The 17082-nt window shown below is 30.0% G+C and overlaps 1 protein-coding gene and 2 pseudogenes across 1 annotated transcript; 2 read left to right on the top strand and 1 right to left on the bottom strand.

Annotated features, from left to right (window-relative positions):
* Positions 1-2273: 2273 nt before the first annotated feature.
* LOC126553837 (uncharacterized) lies at positions 2274-3976 on the bottom strand. Its single transcript, XM_050208949.1, has 3 exons — positions 3143-3976; positions 2510-3011; positions 2274-2428 (listed from the first exon to the last, which is right to left on the bottom strand). Exons 1-3 carry the CDS (start codon positions 3620-3622, stop codon positions 2274-2276), a joined length of 1137 nt encoding a protein of 378 aa, XP_050064906.1. The 5' UTR covers positions 3623-3976.
* Positions 3977-8352: 4376 nt separating this feature from the next.
* Positions 8353-9814, top strand: LOC126553834 (uncharacterized; annotated as a pseudogene).
* A 1313-nt stretch (positions 9815-11127) lies between these two features.
* Positions 11128-12415, top strand: LOC126553835 (uncharacterized; annotated as a pseudogene).
* Positions 12416-17082: the final 4667 nt, after the last annotated feature.

Below are 17082 nucleotides of genomic sequence, written 5' to 3' on the forward strand. Positions count from 1 at the left end.
ATAAAAAACCAAGTATGCATATTGTATACCTATTGATTATGCTATGTGATTAATTTCACATACCTAATTTATTTAATTTTTTTTTTTTTTAAGAATGTAAGACGTGCAAAAAAACATTTCGGCAAATGCCGAAAACAGGCCAATAAAAATAAAATAAAGTTAGTATACCTATATTGGATATTAAATTAATTAATTAAGCAATAATTAACATGTATTTTGTTCTTTAAATCAGAATGTGATATATGCAATGTCGGCCACAGGCCCATGCTGTTATATAATATATATATTTCCTAGAAGTTTTTAATAATTTAATTCGTGGAATTTAAACGTTGACGGTAAATTATCTTGAAAATAGTCCCACTAATATGATTACAAGTGCTAGGTGTAGTTTGCAACAGCTGTTTTAGCGAGTAAATTTGGGTCCCAGAAAAATGGTTGTTTGTATAGGTCGTTGGGTATCCACTATATTTTAATTCGTGGTTCAAACCACGGACTAAGCTGATATAATCCATGAACTCAACGTTTATAGATTATTCAAAATTTGAACTTCAAATGCTAATAAAAAAAAAATGTGCCTATGTATTATTATAATTTTTTAATCACTATAAGAATAACTTATGAGGAACTTTGTATTAAATTTTCAAGTATTTTGATAAGGCCAAAAAAATTTTATCGACACATAAAAAAACAATTTTCAGAAAAATTGAAAATTTTAGTTGTCTATAAATAGCTCAAAAAAAGTCAAAATATTTTGAAAATTAAATCACGTAAAGAAAACGCTAATCTTAATAACTGGTAAAATTTTCAAGTATCTACGACTTATACTTTTTGAATAATAACAAATATTTAAAATCGTTTGAGGATAAATCGTTATCGTTACGCGATTTCGTTAAAATTTAAAATTCAAACGCACTTAAAATTTTTCCTATAATGATGCTTCGAGTTTTCTCTATAGCTACTCGAAGGAAAACTTATGGAGAACCTTGTACCAAATTTTCAAAACTTAGTTATAAAAGAAAAAAATTTTATGATTTTTCAACTTCAAAATTACTTGCAAATTTTCGCGTTTTCGACAGATTTCGTAAAAATTTGAACTATAAACGCTTATAAAAAAATTGTGACTAACGATTTTTAATTTTTTTTAGCTACATTAAACAACTCATAAGGAACCTTGTATTAAATTTTCAAAACTTTTTGGTCATCCAAAAATTTTTTATCGACACTTTAAAAAAAATTTCTCAAAAAAATCGAAAATTTCAGTGGTCTATAAATAACTCAAAAAAAGTCAAAATTTTTTGAAAATTTAACTATATACAGATACTACTGACATTAACATTTGGTGAAAATTTCAAGTATTTTCAGTGATTAGTTTTTGAATTACAACCATAAAAAAAATCGATTTGGTCGAAAACTGGTTTTGCGTAAAAATTGCCGTTTTTCCGTCATTTTTTTTTGTTTTTCTCGATTTTTTTGAAAACTGTTGGAAAATGTTAACTTTTTACCTGTATAATGCACCAAGGATATTCACTTTTACATCGGAAACCACCCCCATAGTTTGAAATTGGAGCACTTTAACTTTGATAGTTCGACCGTTATCTTCTTTTGAACGCCGACGATAAACTGGATATCCATCGTTCCCTGTGACTGTTTCAGCAACTAACGGTCGCGGATATCGTTTTGTGCACTTTCCATCAGCCATGCAAGGCGATAATGGATTTAATGCACCGCACGGTCCATGCACCATCTGTGTCGTCACAATGTCGTGTAGACGGGGATCAGTGACTGGATCAGGAATTTCAGCTGATATGATGTCATCCACTTCATTTGAATGTAATTGTTCAGCAACCAAATTAGGATATGAGCATGCGGTAGTCCACGCTTCTGCCATTCCACCGAGTACATATAACAACGTGTGTCACCAAAAACTCGATACTTAGTAAGCACATCCATCATAACCTTGAGTTTTTGCTGAAATACTCTGGCGATTATGTCATGGCGATCTTGCGGTTTTTGACCCGGTTCCAACTCGCGTTCAATTTCCGTCCACTTCGGATTGCATGTGACCGTAATAAATAAATCCGGAGTTCCATAATTTCGCACGTACGTCATAGCGTCTTGAGCGTATTCGTGCATGTGGCGTGGGCTTCCGATATAAGTTGATGGGAGAATCGTCAGTCGTCCAATATTCTGAACATCACCATCTGAATGAATAGCATCACGCAAGTGTATATAGTCCTCAGATCGTAGCTTTGGCTGATTGAATCTGATGAACGCTAAACGTTCGGTCTCGACTTGACATACATGTCGACAGCGAATTGCTGGAATAGCCGACCGCACTTCAGAATGACATTCTCCTCATGTGTACGAATCATCATACGATACGCATAGTAATTCATTGCGCTTAGATTTTTATTATTCGTTGATACTCCTGAAAATGCAAAATTAAATGAATTGTTAATGGAAACCAATAAAAGTAATAATGGAAATAATTAGTGTGTGAATATTGTACCTGTAATTGGATCGACCATCTTCAACGTGATGTCGTATCCGTCTTGCCCTTGCCAATAAATGATTGGATATTGTAACGCATCGTACAAACGATGTGTCTCGTTTACACGATGCATGATATTGCTTCTTCGCTGAACGACAATGTCTCGTGATTTAGTTGGATCGCCAACAATAATTGCAGCAACATCATTAACGGTGGGTGCATTGAATCTTCGCACATGTTCACCTGTTGGAGTACAATCCGCTCTTATGACAAATTTGTGCGTATCCGATGGCATTCGTTCCAATGCTGTTTTGAACATATTAACCACAGCATTATTAGCGTGAAAAAATGCTTGCAACTGTTCAATAATTCGTCTCTTTAACTGTTGTGCTCCCTGTATATTGCACCGCACGTTCAGCTGATCCACCATCGACGAAATGAAATATATTTGCAGAAATTGATGCGGTTCATCTGGTGTTGGCACCATTGAACCATGCAAATGATATATTTGACCTTGTATCTGTAATTGCAAATAATCATTAAAATTTGTTCATGAATACATTGTAAATCGTGTGATGGTGTAGTGTGTGGTGTATATGAAGTTGTTATGTGTTGCAATTATGTGTTGGTTATGTGTGTTGTATCTTTTACCTTGCAAGTCGGCATGAAGCCGCCTTCTCGAATGATATTAGCTCCAAAGGAAGTCATGCGAAAGCAGTTATTGTATTCAAGGATGTGTTGAAGAAAATGGCTGGAATCGGGATCACTTCCATCAAACAATGTTTTCAGTGGCTGTGGTGGTGTAAGTAATGGATCCAGTTTGACTTTTCCACTTGCGCAGCACAATCCAACCGTTTCTCTTTTGAACTTTACCGCATTGCAATATCGGCATATAGTCGTCATTCGTCCAATATCCAAATTTTCATCATCACTGTAGTTCGCAGTGGGATCATATTGGAATGCCAAGCGATTGTATGATGCCAATGATCTTCGTGTGCTCACGCGATGTCTCAATCGGTCATTTTCTCTTATTATATTTTGTCTTTCTTCTCTTAAGTTCCTTGAATAGACTTGTTGCTGGCTTGCATGTCTTGTGCGGCGGCCGATGTTCGCACGTCGTTCTCTAGGCATTTTGGACTATGGACAGAGTGTTGAATTTAACTTCAAATGCACGATCCACATAATTTACACTGAGCTTAAATGAAATTAACTGAGCAGAGAATAATGACTATCTGTCACACACTTTATCACGCACCGTTGCTATTGGTTTGAAGTACATGCTATGTATAATAGATGGCGCTGTATGTGAAAAACGATTTCCCCACTTTTCTGTTGAATTTTTCCTGAATTTTCCAGAATTTTCTTTGCTATAAACCTCACGGAGCCCAAGACCTTTCCAACGAATGCAAAACCGTGGAAATCGGTTCGTGCGTTCTGGAGTTATAGCGTCAGGGAGGAAAACCGGACTTATTTTTATATAATAGATTAATTTAATTTCATGAAAATTACATCAATATTTTTTAAATTATTCATAATAAAAATTAATAATAAATTAAATGTGCCTTGGGGCATTGATATTTTATATTTTGTAGTTTCATTATTTCATTACTGTATAATAGTATTTCAGTACATAAATTAATGGTTGTATAAAAAGAAAAGTACATAAATAAATGGTTGTTAGCGCTAACTAGCGTTCAGCGTTAAGAGGCCGTTCTGGTAAAACTGAAACGTATACAACGGCCGAGAGAACGCGCTGTTAGGTGTTTTCGGGATCCGCAAGCACGCGACGTTTTAACCACGCCCACTACTAGTAGTCGGCGCCCGGCGGCCGGCCGATGATTTTGTTTGTTCGGGAGCCACGTTTATTATTATCTGAACCTTTGCCTATGACGGATCGCGCGTAAATATACACGTAAATGGTAAATGCAGCTGTAATAACCGCGGCTACCTAGTACCCATGCGATTTATGTTTAATACATTATTAGATACTTACTAATTATTTTAAATGATAGTAAAATATGTTACATTCCAATAAGCGATAACAGTGTACATATTAATTATTTTGTAATAATATATAATTGATTGAAATACAACTTAATACAAATTAACTATTATATCATTAGACATTTTTTTTACAATTTATATATCATTAAATAAGTATTAGTATTCATAGATAATAGATTAATAACATGAAATACCTAAAATACAAGAATATATATTTCTATTTAATGAAATGTGATATTATGTACAAATTATCTAGGTATGTAAAAAGGTTACATTTACGTATACCTATTATTATTATAATTTATAATAAGTAATAACATAAAAAGTATAACACTATAGGTACGTACTATTGTACGTATTTATTTTAATGCCATAATAAAAAACCATTTGTAACGATTTAATAATAATAAATAGGTAAGTAACATAATATAGTTTATTGCCGTCAACTAATATAACAGTACAATTAATAAAATATAATTACAATATTATAACCAATATAATTTATACCTAGTTACAAATATAATTCATGTATATTATACAAATTTAAAAAAATAATTTCATTTGATATTAATACATATTTTTATTACTTAAATTTTAAATAAATATTTTTATATTTAATTTTGATGGTTTCAAACCATTTCATGCTGTAAATTTGGATAAATATTATGGGTTTTATTCTTATAACGTTGAACGTTTTTTATTTCTAACGAGTCTTCATCAAACTCTTTATTTTTAATGTACATGTTTTTATTAGACTGAGATATTAATTTATGAGTAATACTAGAAAAAAAAACCCCTAAAAGCTTTGTACTCCATCCAAAAGTTTTATACAAAAAATGAATATTAATACCTGCATCGATGGTTGTAACTATTAATTTTGCAACAAAGAATATCCCCATTAGCCCCGACACAAAAGTTCCAACTGTCGTAAACCAGCCCCATAATTTGAATAGCTTATCTTCCACCATTTTTCCAAGTGTGTGTTCATCTATCAAATATTTAAATTGTATTCCTTGGTTTACTGTATCATAACCCATGGTCTGTCTAACTAAATTATTTTTGACTGCGTCCACTTCTTGGGGGTATATTATATGTTGTTGGAAAGCTTTCATTGTATCTTTTGTATACAAGCCGGAATTCATTAAAAAGTCTAAATTTTTGTATGCCCATGTCCATGCTGTATTTGGTTTCAATTTTGGTGGCGTTTTTATTTTCTGGACATTAGGGAAAAATCCATACCAATTACCATCTAAATTGAACGCAAGTGGATACATTGAATTACAATTAATTTGTGTTCCATATTTTTGCAAGGTATGTGTTTTTGGAGCCATATAGAATGTATGGTTGTTATACAAGACTGGTAATTCATTATAACATGAGTCTGTTTTAGTTACCTCGACTTTAACTTTTTTGCATTTATTAAATAAATTATTTCAGCGTGCTTGATGGCCGTGAATCCAGGCCCTCCGCCCATAATATACGCGAACTCCGGAAGATTGTTTGAGGCTAATGTAAGCCTTTGCTGTAATAATTGTCGTTCAAGTGTACATTGCTTTTGTAATAAGTCATTATATAATGTGGTTATTGTTGATTTAAAAAAATTTTCAATGTATACAAATTTTGTATTTACATAAGCAATTAAATCAGTGTTTTGCGGAGAAATGGATTTTGTTTGAAAATTATTTAAAAACATGGCATCTGTAAGAATAAGTAATTGCATGTGTTCGGTTTGAATTACCGGGATTTCACAAGCGAATGTTTTTTTAATTTGTTTGAGAGCAAACACTATTTTGTCTGTCTCTACAATATATGTATATATACTCGAGTTGTCGTTAGTGATCGAGGTAACTAATGATGCTGGACCATCAAATAAAAAACGAAATCTTGTTCTTCGCAATTATAATGATTATTGCTCCATACGGTTTCGCCTTTAAACGTATCAACACCATAATTATCAGATAGTTTCATTTTTGTACCCGACGGAAGAATAAGGGTGTTATCTTTACTATTGGCTATTGCTGTACCTTCTGATAAATTTATTTTATATTTAGCCTGTACTATGGCGTTCTCCCATTCTCCTTTATTAGATTTAAAATTCGTCCCTTTACAATTTCCAAATCTGTCCAGTGATCCTGCTACAGTGTGCGAAACTAATGTTGTTTCATTCATTTGCAAATCCGTTACTATACCCCCTAGAGGAAAAGTATAGGATCGTTTTTGATGAATTTCCCAACATCGAGCATTTCCTAACTCAACAACATCGGAAAAATACCCTCCCTCTACTGATTGTGCATCTTCAAATACCGAGCATCTAGTTATTAAATAATCGACTGATATGAAACACGACTTAAAATGAACAGGATAGGTATCAATCCTCTGTAGTAATTGTATTCTTGGTACCTGTTGTGTTTTTGATGGTACTGGAAAATCGCAGTTGTCCACTTCTAAGCTATCAAATGACGTGACATTTTGAACAGGCCCATCACAATCGTACGCAATGAACTCGGATTCAGTGAAAGGTATAGTTGTAATTATGATAAGTATTATATTTTTGATACACATCATGTTGATCGGGTTTAACCTATTATAAAAGAAAAATTAAACAAATTAACCAAAAAAATTAATGTTATTAATTAATATTATATAACAACTATACTATACTTTTTACCTTATACTTATACATTTAAACATAAAACTAAAATTATTATAATTAATATTTAATTATAATTAAAATATTTTAAAATAATATATATTTAATGTACATATTTGTAAATTTATTTTAAATATTACACGTCAACCAACGAAATTGGGGCGAAATAAATAATTTATAAAATCTTATTTAAAAAAATCTATTTTATTTGTAAAGTATATTTAATTTGTTCATTATTAAAATATAGTAACAACCAAAATATAGGTTATATTATATAAGTACACTAAACGACATAATTATTAAAAAACATGCATTTGATTTATAATTTTAATTTGTAATTTGTTATATTTGTTATTTCTTGGTTTTGCTATTTTTTTTTACTATTCAGTAAGAATATATAAATGTATGAGTTTTAGTGCATATTCTGTATACGTAATGTTGGGTATAATACAATAAGTATTCAGCTTACTTGAAAATAGCCGTAACGCTGGTCTGGAACGTGAACTGATTTGATGCTTGTTGCTTTGATTCCTATACTGTGAATCTTCGGAGCTCCAGGAATGTAGAAAAAGTAGATTATGTACTTGTAATAAATTAACACTTTTTTTATTCGACAAAAATGAATGACAACGCGTAGAAACGATTTGAGATTATAAGCAAAGTATGGCAAAACGAATATAATAGGCCAATATGTGTGTAAGAGACTGATGTACACGCCTAAGTGGACACTGGAACACTCGATATGAGATGATCTGTTTGGAGGGCTATATTTTATACAATTTGCAGATAGCTGCTTTAATCATTGGTGAGTTGCTATTGTTATCATATGTTAATGTTTGTGTAGCTATTTAAATAATATTCTATTTAATTTTCAAAATAATTATGATATATCCTAATGTCATTAAATGTCATTACACTATTTAACCTTATCGAAACTTTTAAAAATGTTTGAATACAGTTATTAAATCAATAGCAATATATTTAATTTTAAGATATCAATAGGAAGTCTAAGGTCCTAAACTTATTAATTTAGATCAATTATAGATATGTCATGTATGATTATGCTTGTCTTTTTATGACAACCATTTTTACAATTATTAATCTTAGTATAATATGCGCGTAATATAAAAATATAATATTATAATACGCGTTTAATATTATACGCGAGTGAACACGAATCGCTGTTATACTTTTGTCGTTTTGTCATTTCGTGCTCATCATATTTTTTTTAACGTAAAATGGATCCATCGAAAAATAAAAATCGATATCAATCAAAGAAGTTATCGAAAAAAAAAAATCTGAGTTCTCGAATGAGGGACCTTTTTGGTATTCGCAGACAAAACAAGTATTTAAATAAAACATAAATAATTTTTTTTAATAATTAAATAAGAATATATTTTAATCTAACTTATATTATTTTATTTTAATTCAAGGGACAATACTGAAGTAATCGAACCTGTTGTGGAACCCATGTTTTTAGGTGCTGATAATCAACCACCATGTTCGTCAAGGGAAATAATAAGGTAAACTTTAAATCTTTTATGTATATTATACATTTTTTATCTTTAAATAAATATAAAAAAAAAATTGCTTTCAATAATTTTGACCATGCCAACAAATAATAAATAGTTTATAAATAATTAATTTTTATTTTAATTCAAGGCACAATTTTGAGGTAATCGAACCTGTAGGAGAACCCTTTTTCCTAGGTGTTGATAATCAACCACCATGTTCGTCAAGGGAAACCATCAGGTAAACTTAAAATCTTTAATGTATTATACATTTTTTAAATGATTAAATGCATAGGCGAAATGTAGGGAGCCAATTTAGAGTATAACTTCAAATGCATCATATAAAAAAATATGCCTATGTATTTTTTTTTATAATTTTAATTAGTTTTTAATTAGGTATATTATATAATATATATAGCTTATTTAATTTTTTAGTAGTAAAATAACCAAATCGGAAGACACTGAAGTTAATGATTTGATTACTGAAGAAACCTTATACAGCCATGATTTTTCTGAACAATCTAAATCTAGTAATCAATATGTTGAGTATGAAAACTCCGGTAGACGAATAGTAGATATGAATTACGTTTTTTATCAAATTAAAAATAGTAATCACAAAGGACCATTTGGTTGTTCATTTTTAAATATGACGTTTATTTCTGAAAAAAAACATGGATTAAGATCAACTTTTAAATTTTAATGCGATATTTGTAATATTATTATGATTATTGAATCGGAAAAATCGAAACCGGAAACTTATTTACCAATTAACGAAGCCGCCGTTAGCGGATCACTATCAGCTGGAATTGGATTTACGCAACTGTCTGAATTGTGCGCGACAATGGATATTCCATGTATGGCGTCATGTACTTTTGTATTAGTTCAAGGATTTATTAACAATAGAATTCACGATGTAGCAGAAGCACAAATGAAAATCGCCGGTGACGAAGAACGTCGTTTAGCAATAGAAGCTGGATCAGTAGATGTTGACGGAATTCCTATGTGTACGGTTGTCGCAGATGGACAATGGTCTAAGCGTAGTTACAAAACTAAATATGACGCATTATCTGGAGTGGTAAGAAATGTAAATATACCGATTGTGTACATTTTAATATTACATTATTAATTTCAGGCAACAATAATTGGTTATAGATCAAAAAAAATTTTTTTGTGGGTATTAGAAATCGGTTTTGTATAATTTGCCAGAGAGCAAAAAAAAAAAATTACAACCACCTGAACACACATGTTTTTTAAATTGGAAAAGGGGTGCTACAAGTATGGAAGCTGATGGTATTGCTGACGGTTTTAAACAGAGTATACAAATGCATGGTCTAAAATACAATAAGCTAATAGGTAAGCTACTATCTACGTTTTTAAATCGTGCATATTTTTCAACTATATAATTTTAGTTAATTCCTAATAAATATATGAAAAAAAATTGTCTAGGAGACGGAGATTCTAGTGTTACAAAAAGACTAGCTGAAATAATGCCTTATGGCCCTAGACTACCTGTCATAAAAATAGAATGTCGCAACCATTTATTGCGAAATTATGGAACAAAATTAGTAGCTCTGACGTTAAATACTAAGTATCCGATTTCGTTGAGAAAACATATAAAATCAAACATATTACGATTTAGATTTTCAATAACTAAGGCAATTGAATATCGTAATAGCTTACATGGTCAAACAGACAATCAAAAATCAGTAGGCAAGTTAATTATTATAATTATTATTTATTTATTTATTATTTATTTTTGATAAAATTATAAATAACATTATTATTGTGTTAAACATTACATACATTATTATTTAAGGATTACGACAAGATATAAATAACAGTTTTCGACACATTTTGGGTGCCCATGATCGATGTGAATCATACTTTTGTAAGGGTCCACAAGCAAATGAAAAAAATATGATCGAAGATGCCGAAAGATCAGGGCTTGTGAGCGAAGTATCCCAAATAATATCTCGTTTAGTAGCGAATGTTGATAGTTTACTGATGAATGTTGACAACAACGTGTGTGAACAATTCAATAGTGTAATTAATAAATATTTAGCGGGTAAACGAATAAATTACTCTCAAAGAAATTCATATAATGCTCGAGTTGAAGCTGCGGTTATATCATGCAACTCAGGTGGAAAGTTTCTTCGGTTAATGCATAAAAATATAGTCAATGACATAAGTCCAGGTGAATAGTATATTAGTATGGCATTTTTATATATTATTATTCTAAACAAATAGTTATACCTAATATTCAAATAATATAATGATAATGATATTATTATTAATTACACTTATTATTTTTACTAAAACTGATGATATGTATTATATTATTATATTATTATGTACTAGTACATGTTACTACTACTATAAATATATAATGTGTACCGAGTATAATATTATAATAGCCAATAGGTATACATTGTTATAATTCGTATATTATTTACACGAATCATTTACACAAAATGTATATTTTTTCTTTAGGAGAAATAGGAAAAAAAATGCTTGCTTCTAGTGAAAAGAAAAGATGTCGGCCAAAATCAAAAAAACTTCTTTTTACCGGAAATTCGGAAAAAAGGAATTATAATGGCCCGGATAAAGATTATGGTTTAGCTGAACCGTTGCCAGAAGATGGTATTTCAAAAGAAGTATTAGAAAAAACAAAAAAAGATTTCATAAATGCATTACAGTTGAACAGTGAAGAACGAACGGCCATCGAAGAAAAAACAAGAGACCAGGCCAATTCTCAAATTTGGCATGTTGAACGTCGAAATCGGCTTACAGCTTCGAATTTTGGTCGTGTGTAAACTTCGACCAACAACATCATGCAAAAACACGGTTTATGACATTTTATATAGGAAGTTTTCTTCAAACGCGACTAATTATGGTAAAGATACTGAACCAGAAGCTATCGTCGCATTGGAAAACCAATTAAAAATTAAAGTGAATCCATGTGGACTTATTATTGATGAAAATTTTCCTTATTTAGCTGCTTCTCCTGGTAAAATATATTAAAGTACTTAATTACAAAAATATAAATGAAATTTAATAAAATTTAATGAAATATTTATTTATTTTTTATTATTTTTTTTTTAATATCTATAGACGGTATTGTCGATGGCGATTTTATTGTTGAAATTAAATGTCCATTTGGAGTAAAAGACACTAAGACATTTTTAGAAGCTATAAACAGTAAAAAGGTGTGTAGTAAAACAATTATTTTATTATTAAAATATGTAAAATGTTCTTATTGCAATACTTATTTAATTTCAGTTATCCTTCTGTCGTCTTAGTAACAACGGGAAAATGGAATTGAAATTAGATCACAATATTACTACCAAGTTCAGGGACAGATGAAAATCTCCAAACGAAATTTTTGCTATTTTGTTGTTTATTCGGAAAATTGGATAGAAATTCAAACAATTAGTTTCGATGATTCTTTTTGGAGCGAAAAAATGATTGAAAAGTTAAAAGTGTAATTTAACTTGAATTTTTAGATTTATGTAGTAATTGGATTTCGATGTAAATATATAATACAACAAATTTTATTTTCAGTTTTTATACAGAATGCTTACTTCCAGAAATTGTCAATCCCCAGTACGGGAAAAGATTGTTGGTTGATGATATTATAGACCCTGAACATATTTTGGAAAATATATAAAAAAAAAAAATCAAAAATATTAAAGTAACAATATTATACTAATTATATTTAATTAATAACTAGATAGATTGTCATTTGTCAATATAATTATACAATAAATATTTAAAAATTTTGAATGCATATTAATGCTATCTGTGTTCTGTAATTATTTTTTTCATATCTTGAATTGGCTTCAATAGGACATAAGTTTATATATTATAATCAATCAATAATTAAATAAATTATCTGTGATAGATGTATTTATACTAATAAATTAATATAATATATACAAAATTTGGCTTTATAGTTTCTATAAACACTTTATATAATTAAGGATTTAAGTCACTTATTATTTAAATTATTATAAGTTCTCGAATTATGTAATTAAGTTATGCATTAATTACGTAGTTGGTTAATTTATTCAACTGGCTTTTATTTATTCGTATGTACCTAAGGTATTTTTCGTCACCTATATAGATTTAAATTTCATATTTTATTTTTATGTTCAACATTGATAAAATTAATTTTATAGTACAATTTTCTTTAAGCTTAAAAAAAGAATTATTCAAATCAAATTATAAAAGTGTTATGTGAGTTTATGTAAAATATGATGTGCAGAATAATAATAATATACGAAATATAAAATTCGATATCGGTTCTATGAAAAAAATAAAACAAGATTTAGATATTGTATTATTCTGTCATCAATATTTAATTGTTTTCGTATTGTGTATAATAATTATTTATAGACAGTGAGAGGCTCAGCCGCGATATGAAAACCAGTTTTGACCTATGGTGCGGTATGGCTGCAATAGTGCGCGGGGTGGTGGTATGAACGTTGTTCTCGAACGCTGCCGCTATACTAAGCAGAGCAGCACATGACGACTGTAAATTTCTAAATTTCTTACAAAAACATGCTTTCGTACTTCCCATTTTCCTCAGCTCTCGTTAGTCGTAGAAACATAATTTTTTCACCAAAATAATCCTGAGAAGTTCTTCTAGATAACTACGTTCCAGTTTTTTGATATCTATTTTTGTCTATTTTATATAATTTTTCAAAAATTTGAAAAAAAATGAAAATTTCAAATGCAAATATTATCGGTTTGAAAAAAAAATTTAAAAATCTGGAACGCAGTCACCTAGAAGAACTTCTCAGGATTATTTTGGTGAAAAAATTATGTTTCTACGACTAACGAGAGCTGAGGAAAATGGGAAGTACGAAAGCATGTTTTTACGGTCGAATTTCGGGTACCAGAACGGCCTCTTAATAAAAATAAATATACTACTGAATATTGCTTTCACGCTATGACAATGAAATAATAAAGGTAAAAAAAACCAACTACTAATTAATTTATGTGCGTGATTTGACTATAATAAAATAAATTTAATAAATATAAATTGATGAATATAATGTAAAGGTTTTTGCTTGATTAGCAACAAATACAATATAATTAATTTTGCTTGATTAGCAATGAATATAGTAACAAAATATAATTTAAAGGTTTGCTTGATTAGCACATGAATACAATATAAGATGAATATATATGCCTCAGTCGGCCAAAGAACAAATGAATATAATAAAAAATAAAAACGGCTATTAATGTTTACAATGGCATAAAATATAATAAGTGTAAATGTAACACCAAGAAAAAATACTCACAGTCACAACACAGGCAGTTATCTTAAAACGGTGGATTTTATCCTACGCGACCGTGCCGGGGACCTACTTATAATAATAATACAAAAAAAGGATAACTTAATATTAAGAACAAACCGCACACGTGCGATCGCTTTAAGATAACTGCTGACGAATAACACAAAATGACAGCAAAAAAAACTGAATTCAGACACAAGAAATGACCATCCTATATGGAAATATATAATTAATAATTTGTACAACGAATAATACTAGAAACGATACTTTACCAGAAAATTGCTTGTAAGAATAATCGATGATGCAAAAGAATGACAAAAAAACCTCTGCAACATGTGCTTTGAGATGAAAAAAACCAAAAGCTGGACGATGTCTGTGGGCCAAAGAATGATGGAAAAAAGGCGTTAGGAACTGGCGCGTCCAGCCTTTTATAACTTTTGCTGCGGACAGTGTCATCGAGATACAATAAAATAATAAGTTTAGCAAAATAATTGATGACACTGTCGCGCAGCAGAAAGAATATAAACAAAAAAAAATAATGAAAAATAAAAATAGAAAAAAGCGGACAAAAAACCATAATGAATAAACTATACCGTATATAAAAACTACCAAATTTACGGAGTAATAACGACAATCGCACGCGACCCACTATCAGCTTGATAACAGAAACAATCACAAGCCGACTGTTGGGGCAACGTACGCAGTCCTACCACTACTTTTGCGCGGCACTTTGGCGCAAACAATGGTTGTATAAAAAGAAACATTGATGTGTATTTATTAAAATAAACACATGATTGTATGATATGTGATTAATATTTAATATTTATAATACCAAAAGAAGTATGTAGACAATACAGGAAAAAGTAATCTATATAATTTTAAAAGATGACCGTTGTTTTTTTTACATATTATACAAAAAAAAGTATGTATAATGCTTAACAGTGTGTACTTATCGTGAGTTAATTTAATTGTTGGGCAAGGGATCCGTACAGGTATTCATGACATCAGTGACAATGTCACACAAATATATCTTATTGGATAATATTTTGAGATTAAAATTAGTAAAATGAATGAACTGAGTATAAAATACAAATTACTATGTCTATACTATTTTGAAAGATATTTAAATCAGTGGTTAATTTTTTTTGACACTGTGAACTACTTTGAGAACTTTCGATACGTCACAGACCACTATACATTTTAGACTTTATTTATTCTCATAGCCAAGAATCAATTTTTTACACATTTTAGAATTTAGGTTATGAATAAATAAAATATAGTGAAATTCCTTATAGCTTACATATTATAATAATAAATAATAATACTATATAAATATATAATAATATAAATAATAATAATGTTTGTTATTGTTCAAGTTTAAGTAAAAGTTTTACATTTATCAACAATTTAACACAAATTACTATTATAAAAAAATGTATATTGTATTATTATTTTTATCAAAAGTAAATTAAAATTATAAAAATACGTTAATGTGATTTTTGGGCTTGTATTTCCTTTATTAATAAATAATAAAGATATAAATTAATATAATTAATATAAAATTAAAATATTTGTTTAAATTTTGTAGGTAGGTATGGTTTGCGGACCATAGGTTGGTGGGAACCTCTGATTTAAGTATACTATGGTATATGTATATGATGGGTTTCAAACACATTTAGTTACAGAAATTATTAAAAGCATTTGTATTTTCCAATTTTATTTAGGAATTTAAATTATAATGATTTATAAATATTATTTTTAATAAATCCTATTCTATTATTTTTTCTTTTATAACTTCAATATAATAGGTACTAAAAATTAAAAATATAATTTTAATCCTGAACTGGTTCATACAACGTCACTCCGATGTAAATTTGTTCAAGAACTACTTACGACTGCAAATCTTATGAAACATTTTTTAAACATCGCAAATTATATTATGCATTCAAAAAAATTCTAATTGTTTGTGTACTAATATTACTTATCCAGTAAAAAAATAAAATATAAATATAAAGTTACGTCAATATTGTACTTACATTTGCTATTTGAATATAGTACTGTATAGTAGGTATAGGTGCTTGAACGCTGAGTCAAACTCGAATGGTCCAATTATTTTCGTAATTTAACGTGTGTGCCAAAATCGGAAGTTTATCTCTACTGATATATGTCTCAGGTATCCTTGACAATTTATTTTTTTTTTTAATTAGTTATCATTACCTATCGTAATTTATTGCCTGTACTCGCTGTATAATTTTACCAGTTTTCCACCGATGCTGTTCGGTGTGGGTCTAAGTCATAAGCTGGCTACACACGGAGCGGTTTGACCGCGCGCGGTCGCGGTTTTTATCCGCAGCGGAAAACCGCTTAAAATTAAACACGGGTTAATCAAATGGCATATTCATACGGGCGAAACCGCGCCGCTGTCCGCCGCGGACGACCGGCTGCAACCGCTCATGTTCAATTTTCGGGCGGTCGACCGCTTCCGCTTACTAAAATTAAACAATGCTATTCCAATAGACCTGTTCACACGAGCGGTTTGATCGCCGCGGTTCGTTCGCGGCAGTCTTGTAAAAAATATTTAAAAAATCATGATTTAAGTGTGAACTTGATAAATTTATTACTCCAACCCTGTAATCACGTCGAGTATTTATTATTAGTTAAAAAATATTCAATAATATTTCAAATATTCAGCAAGGGGATGCGATGTCACCAGCACTCTTCAATATGGCATTGGAGAGCGTAATAAGAAAGATACCACGAACTGAGACATTAAACCCTGATGAAGGAAATATCCTACTAGCATATGCAGACGATATAGTGGTTATTGGGAATTCGCAAGAGAGTATCCAGAGTACTGTTGAAGAACTGATGAAGATAGGAAAATATATTGGCTTAACAATTAACAGTGGAAAAACTAAATACATGATGTTAAAACGAGGAGGGGGTGATCATAATAACCTCCAAGTGGGAAATAACATCTTCGAACAAGTACAAGAGTTTAAGTACCTGGGGTCTACTCTAAATAACCAAAACAACATGCACGGAGAGATAAATATCAGATTGGACGCTGCTAATCGATGCCTTTATGCACTATCGACACTCTTTAAATCTAAGTTGTTGTCAAGA

The sequence above is a fragment of the Aphis gossypii genome, unplaced genomic scaffold (genome assembly GCF_020184175.1).
Source record: "Aphis gossypii isolate Hap1 unplaced genomic scaffold, ASM2018417v2 Contig00341, whole genome shotgun sequence".
Lineage (NCBI taxonomy): Eukaryota > Metazoa > Arthropoda > Insecta > Hemiptera > Aphididae > Aphis > Aphis gossypii.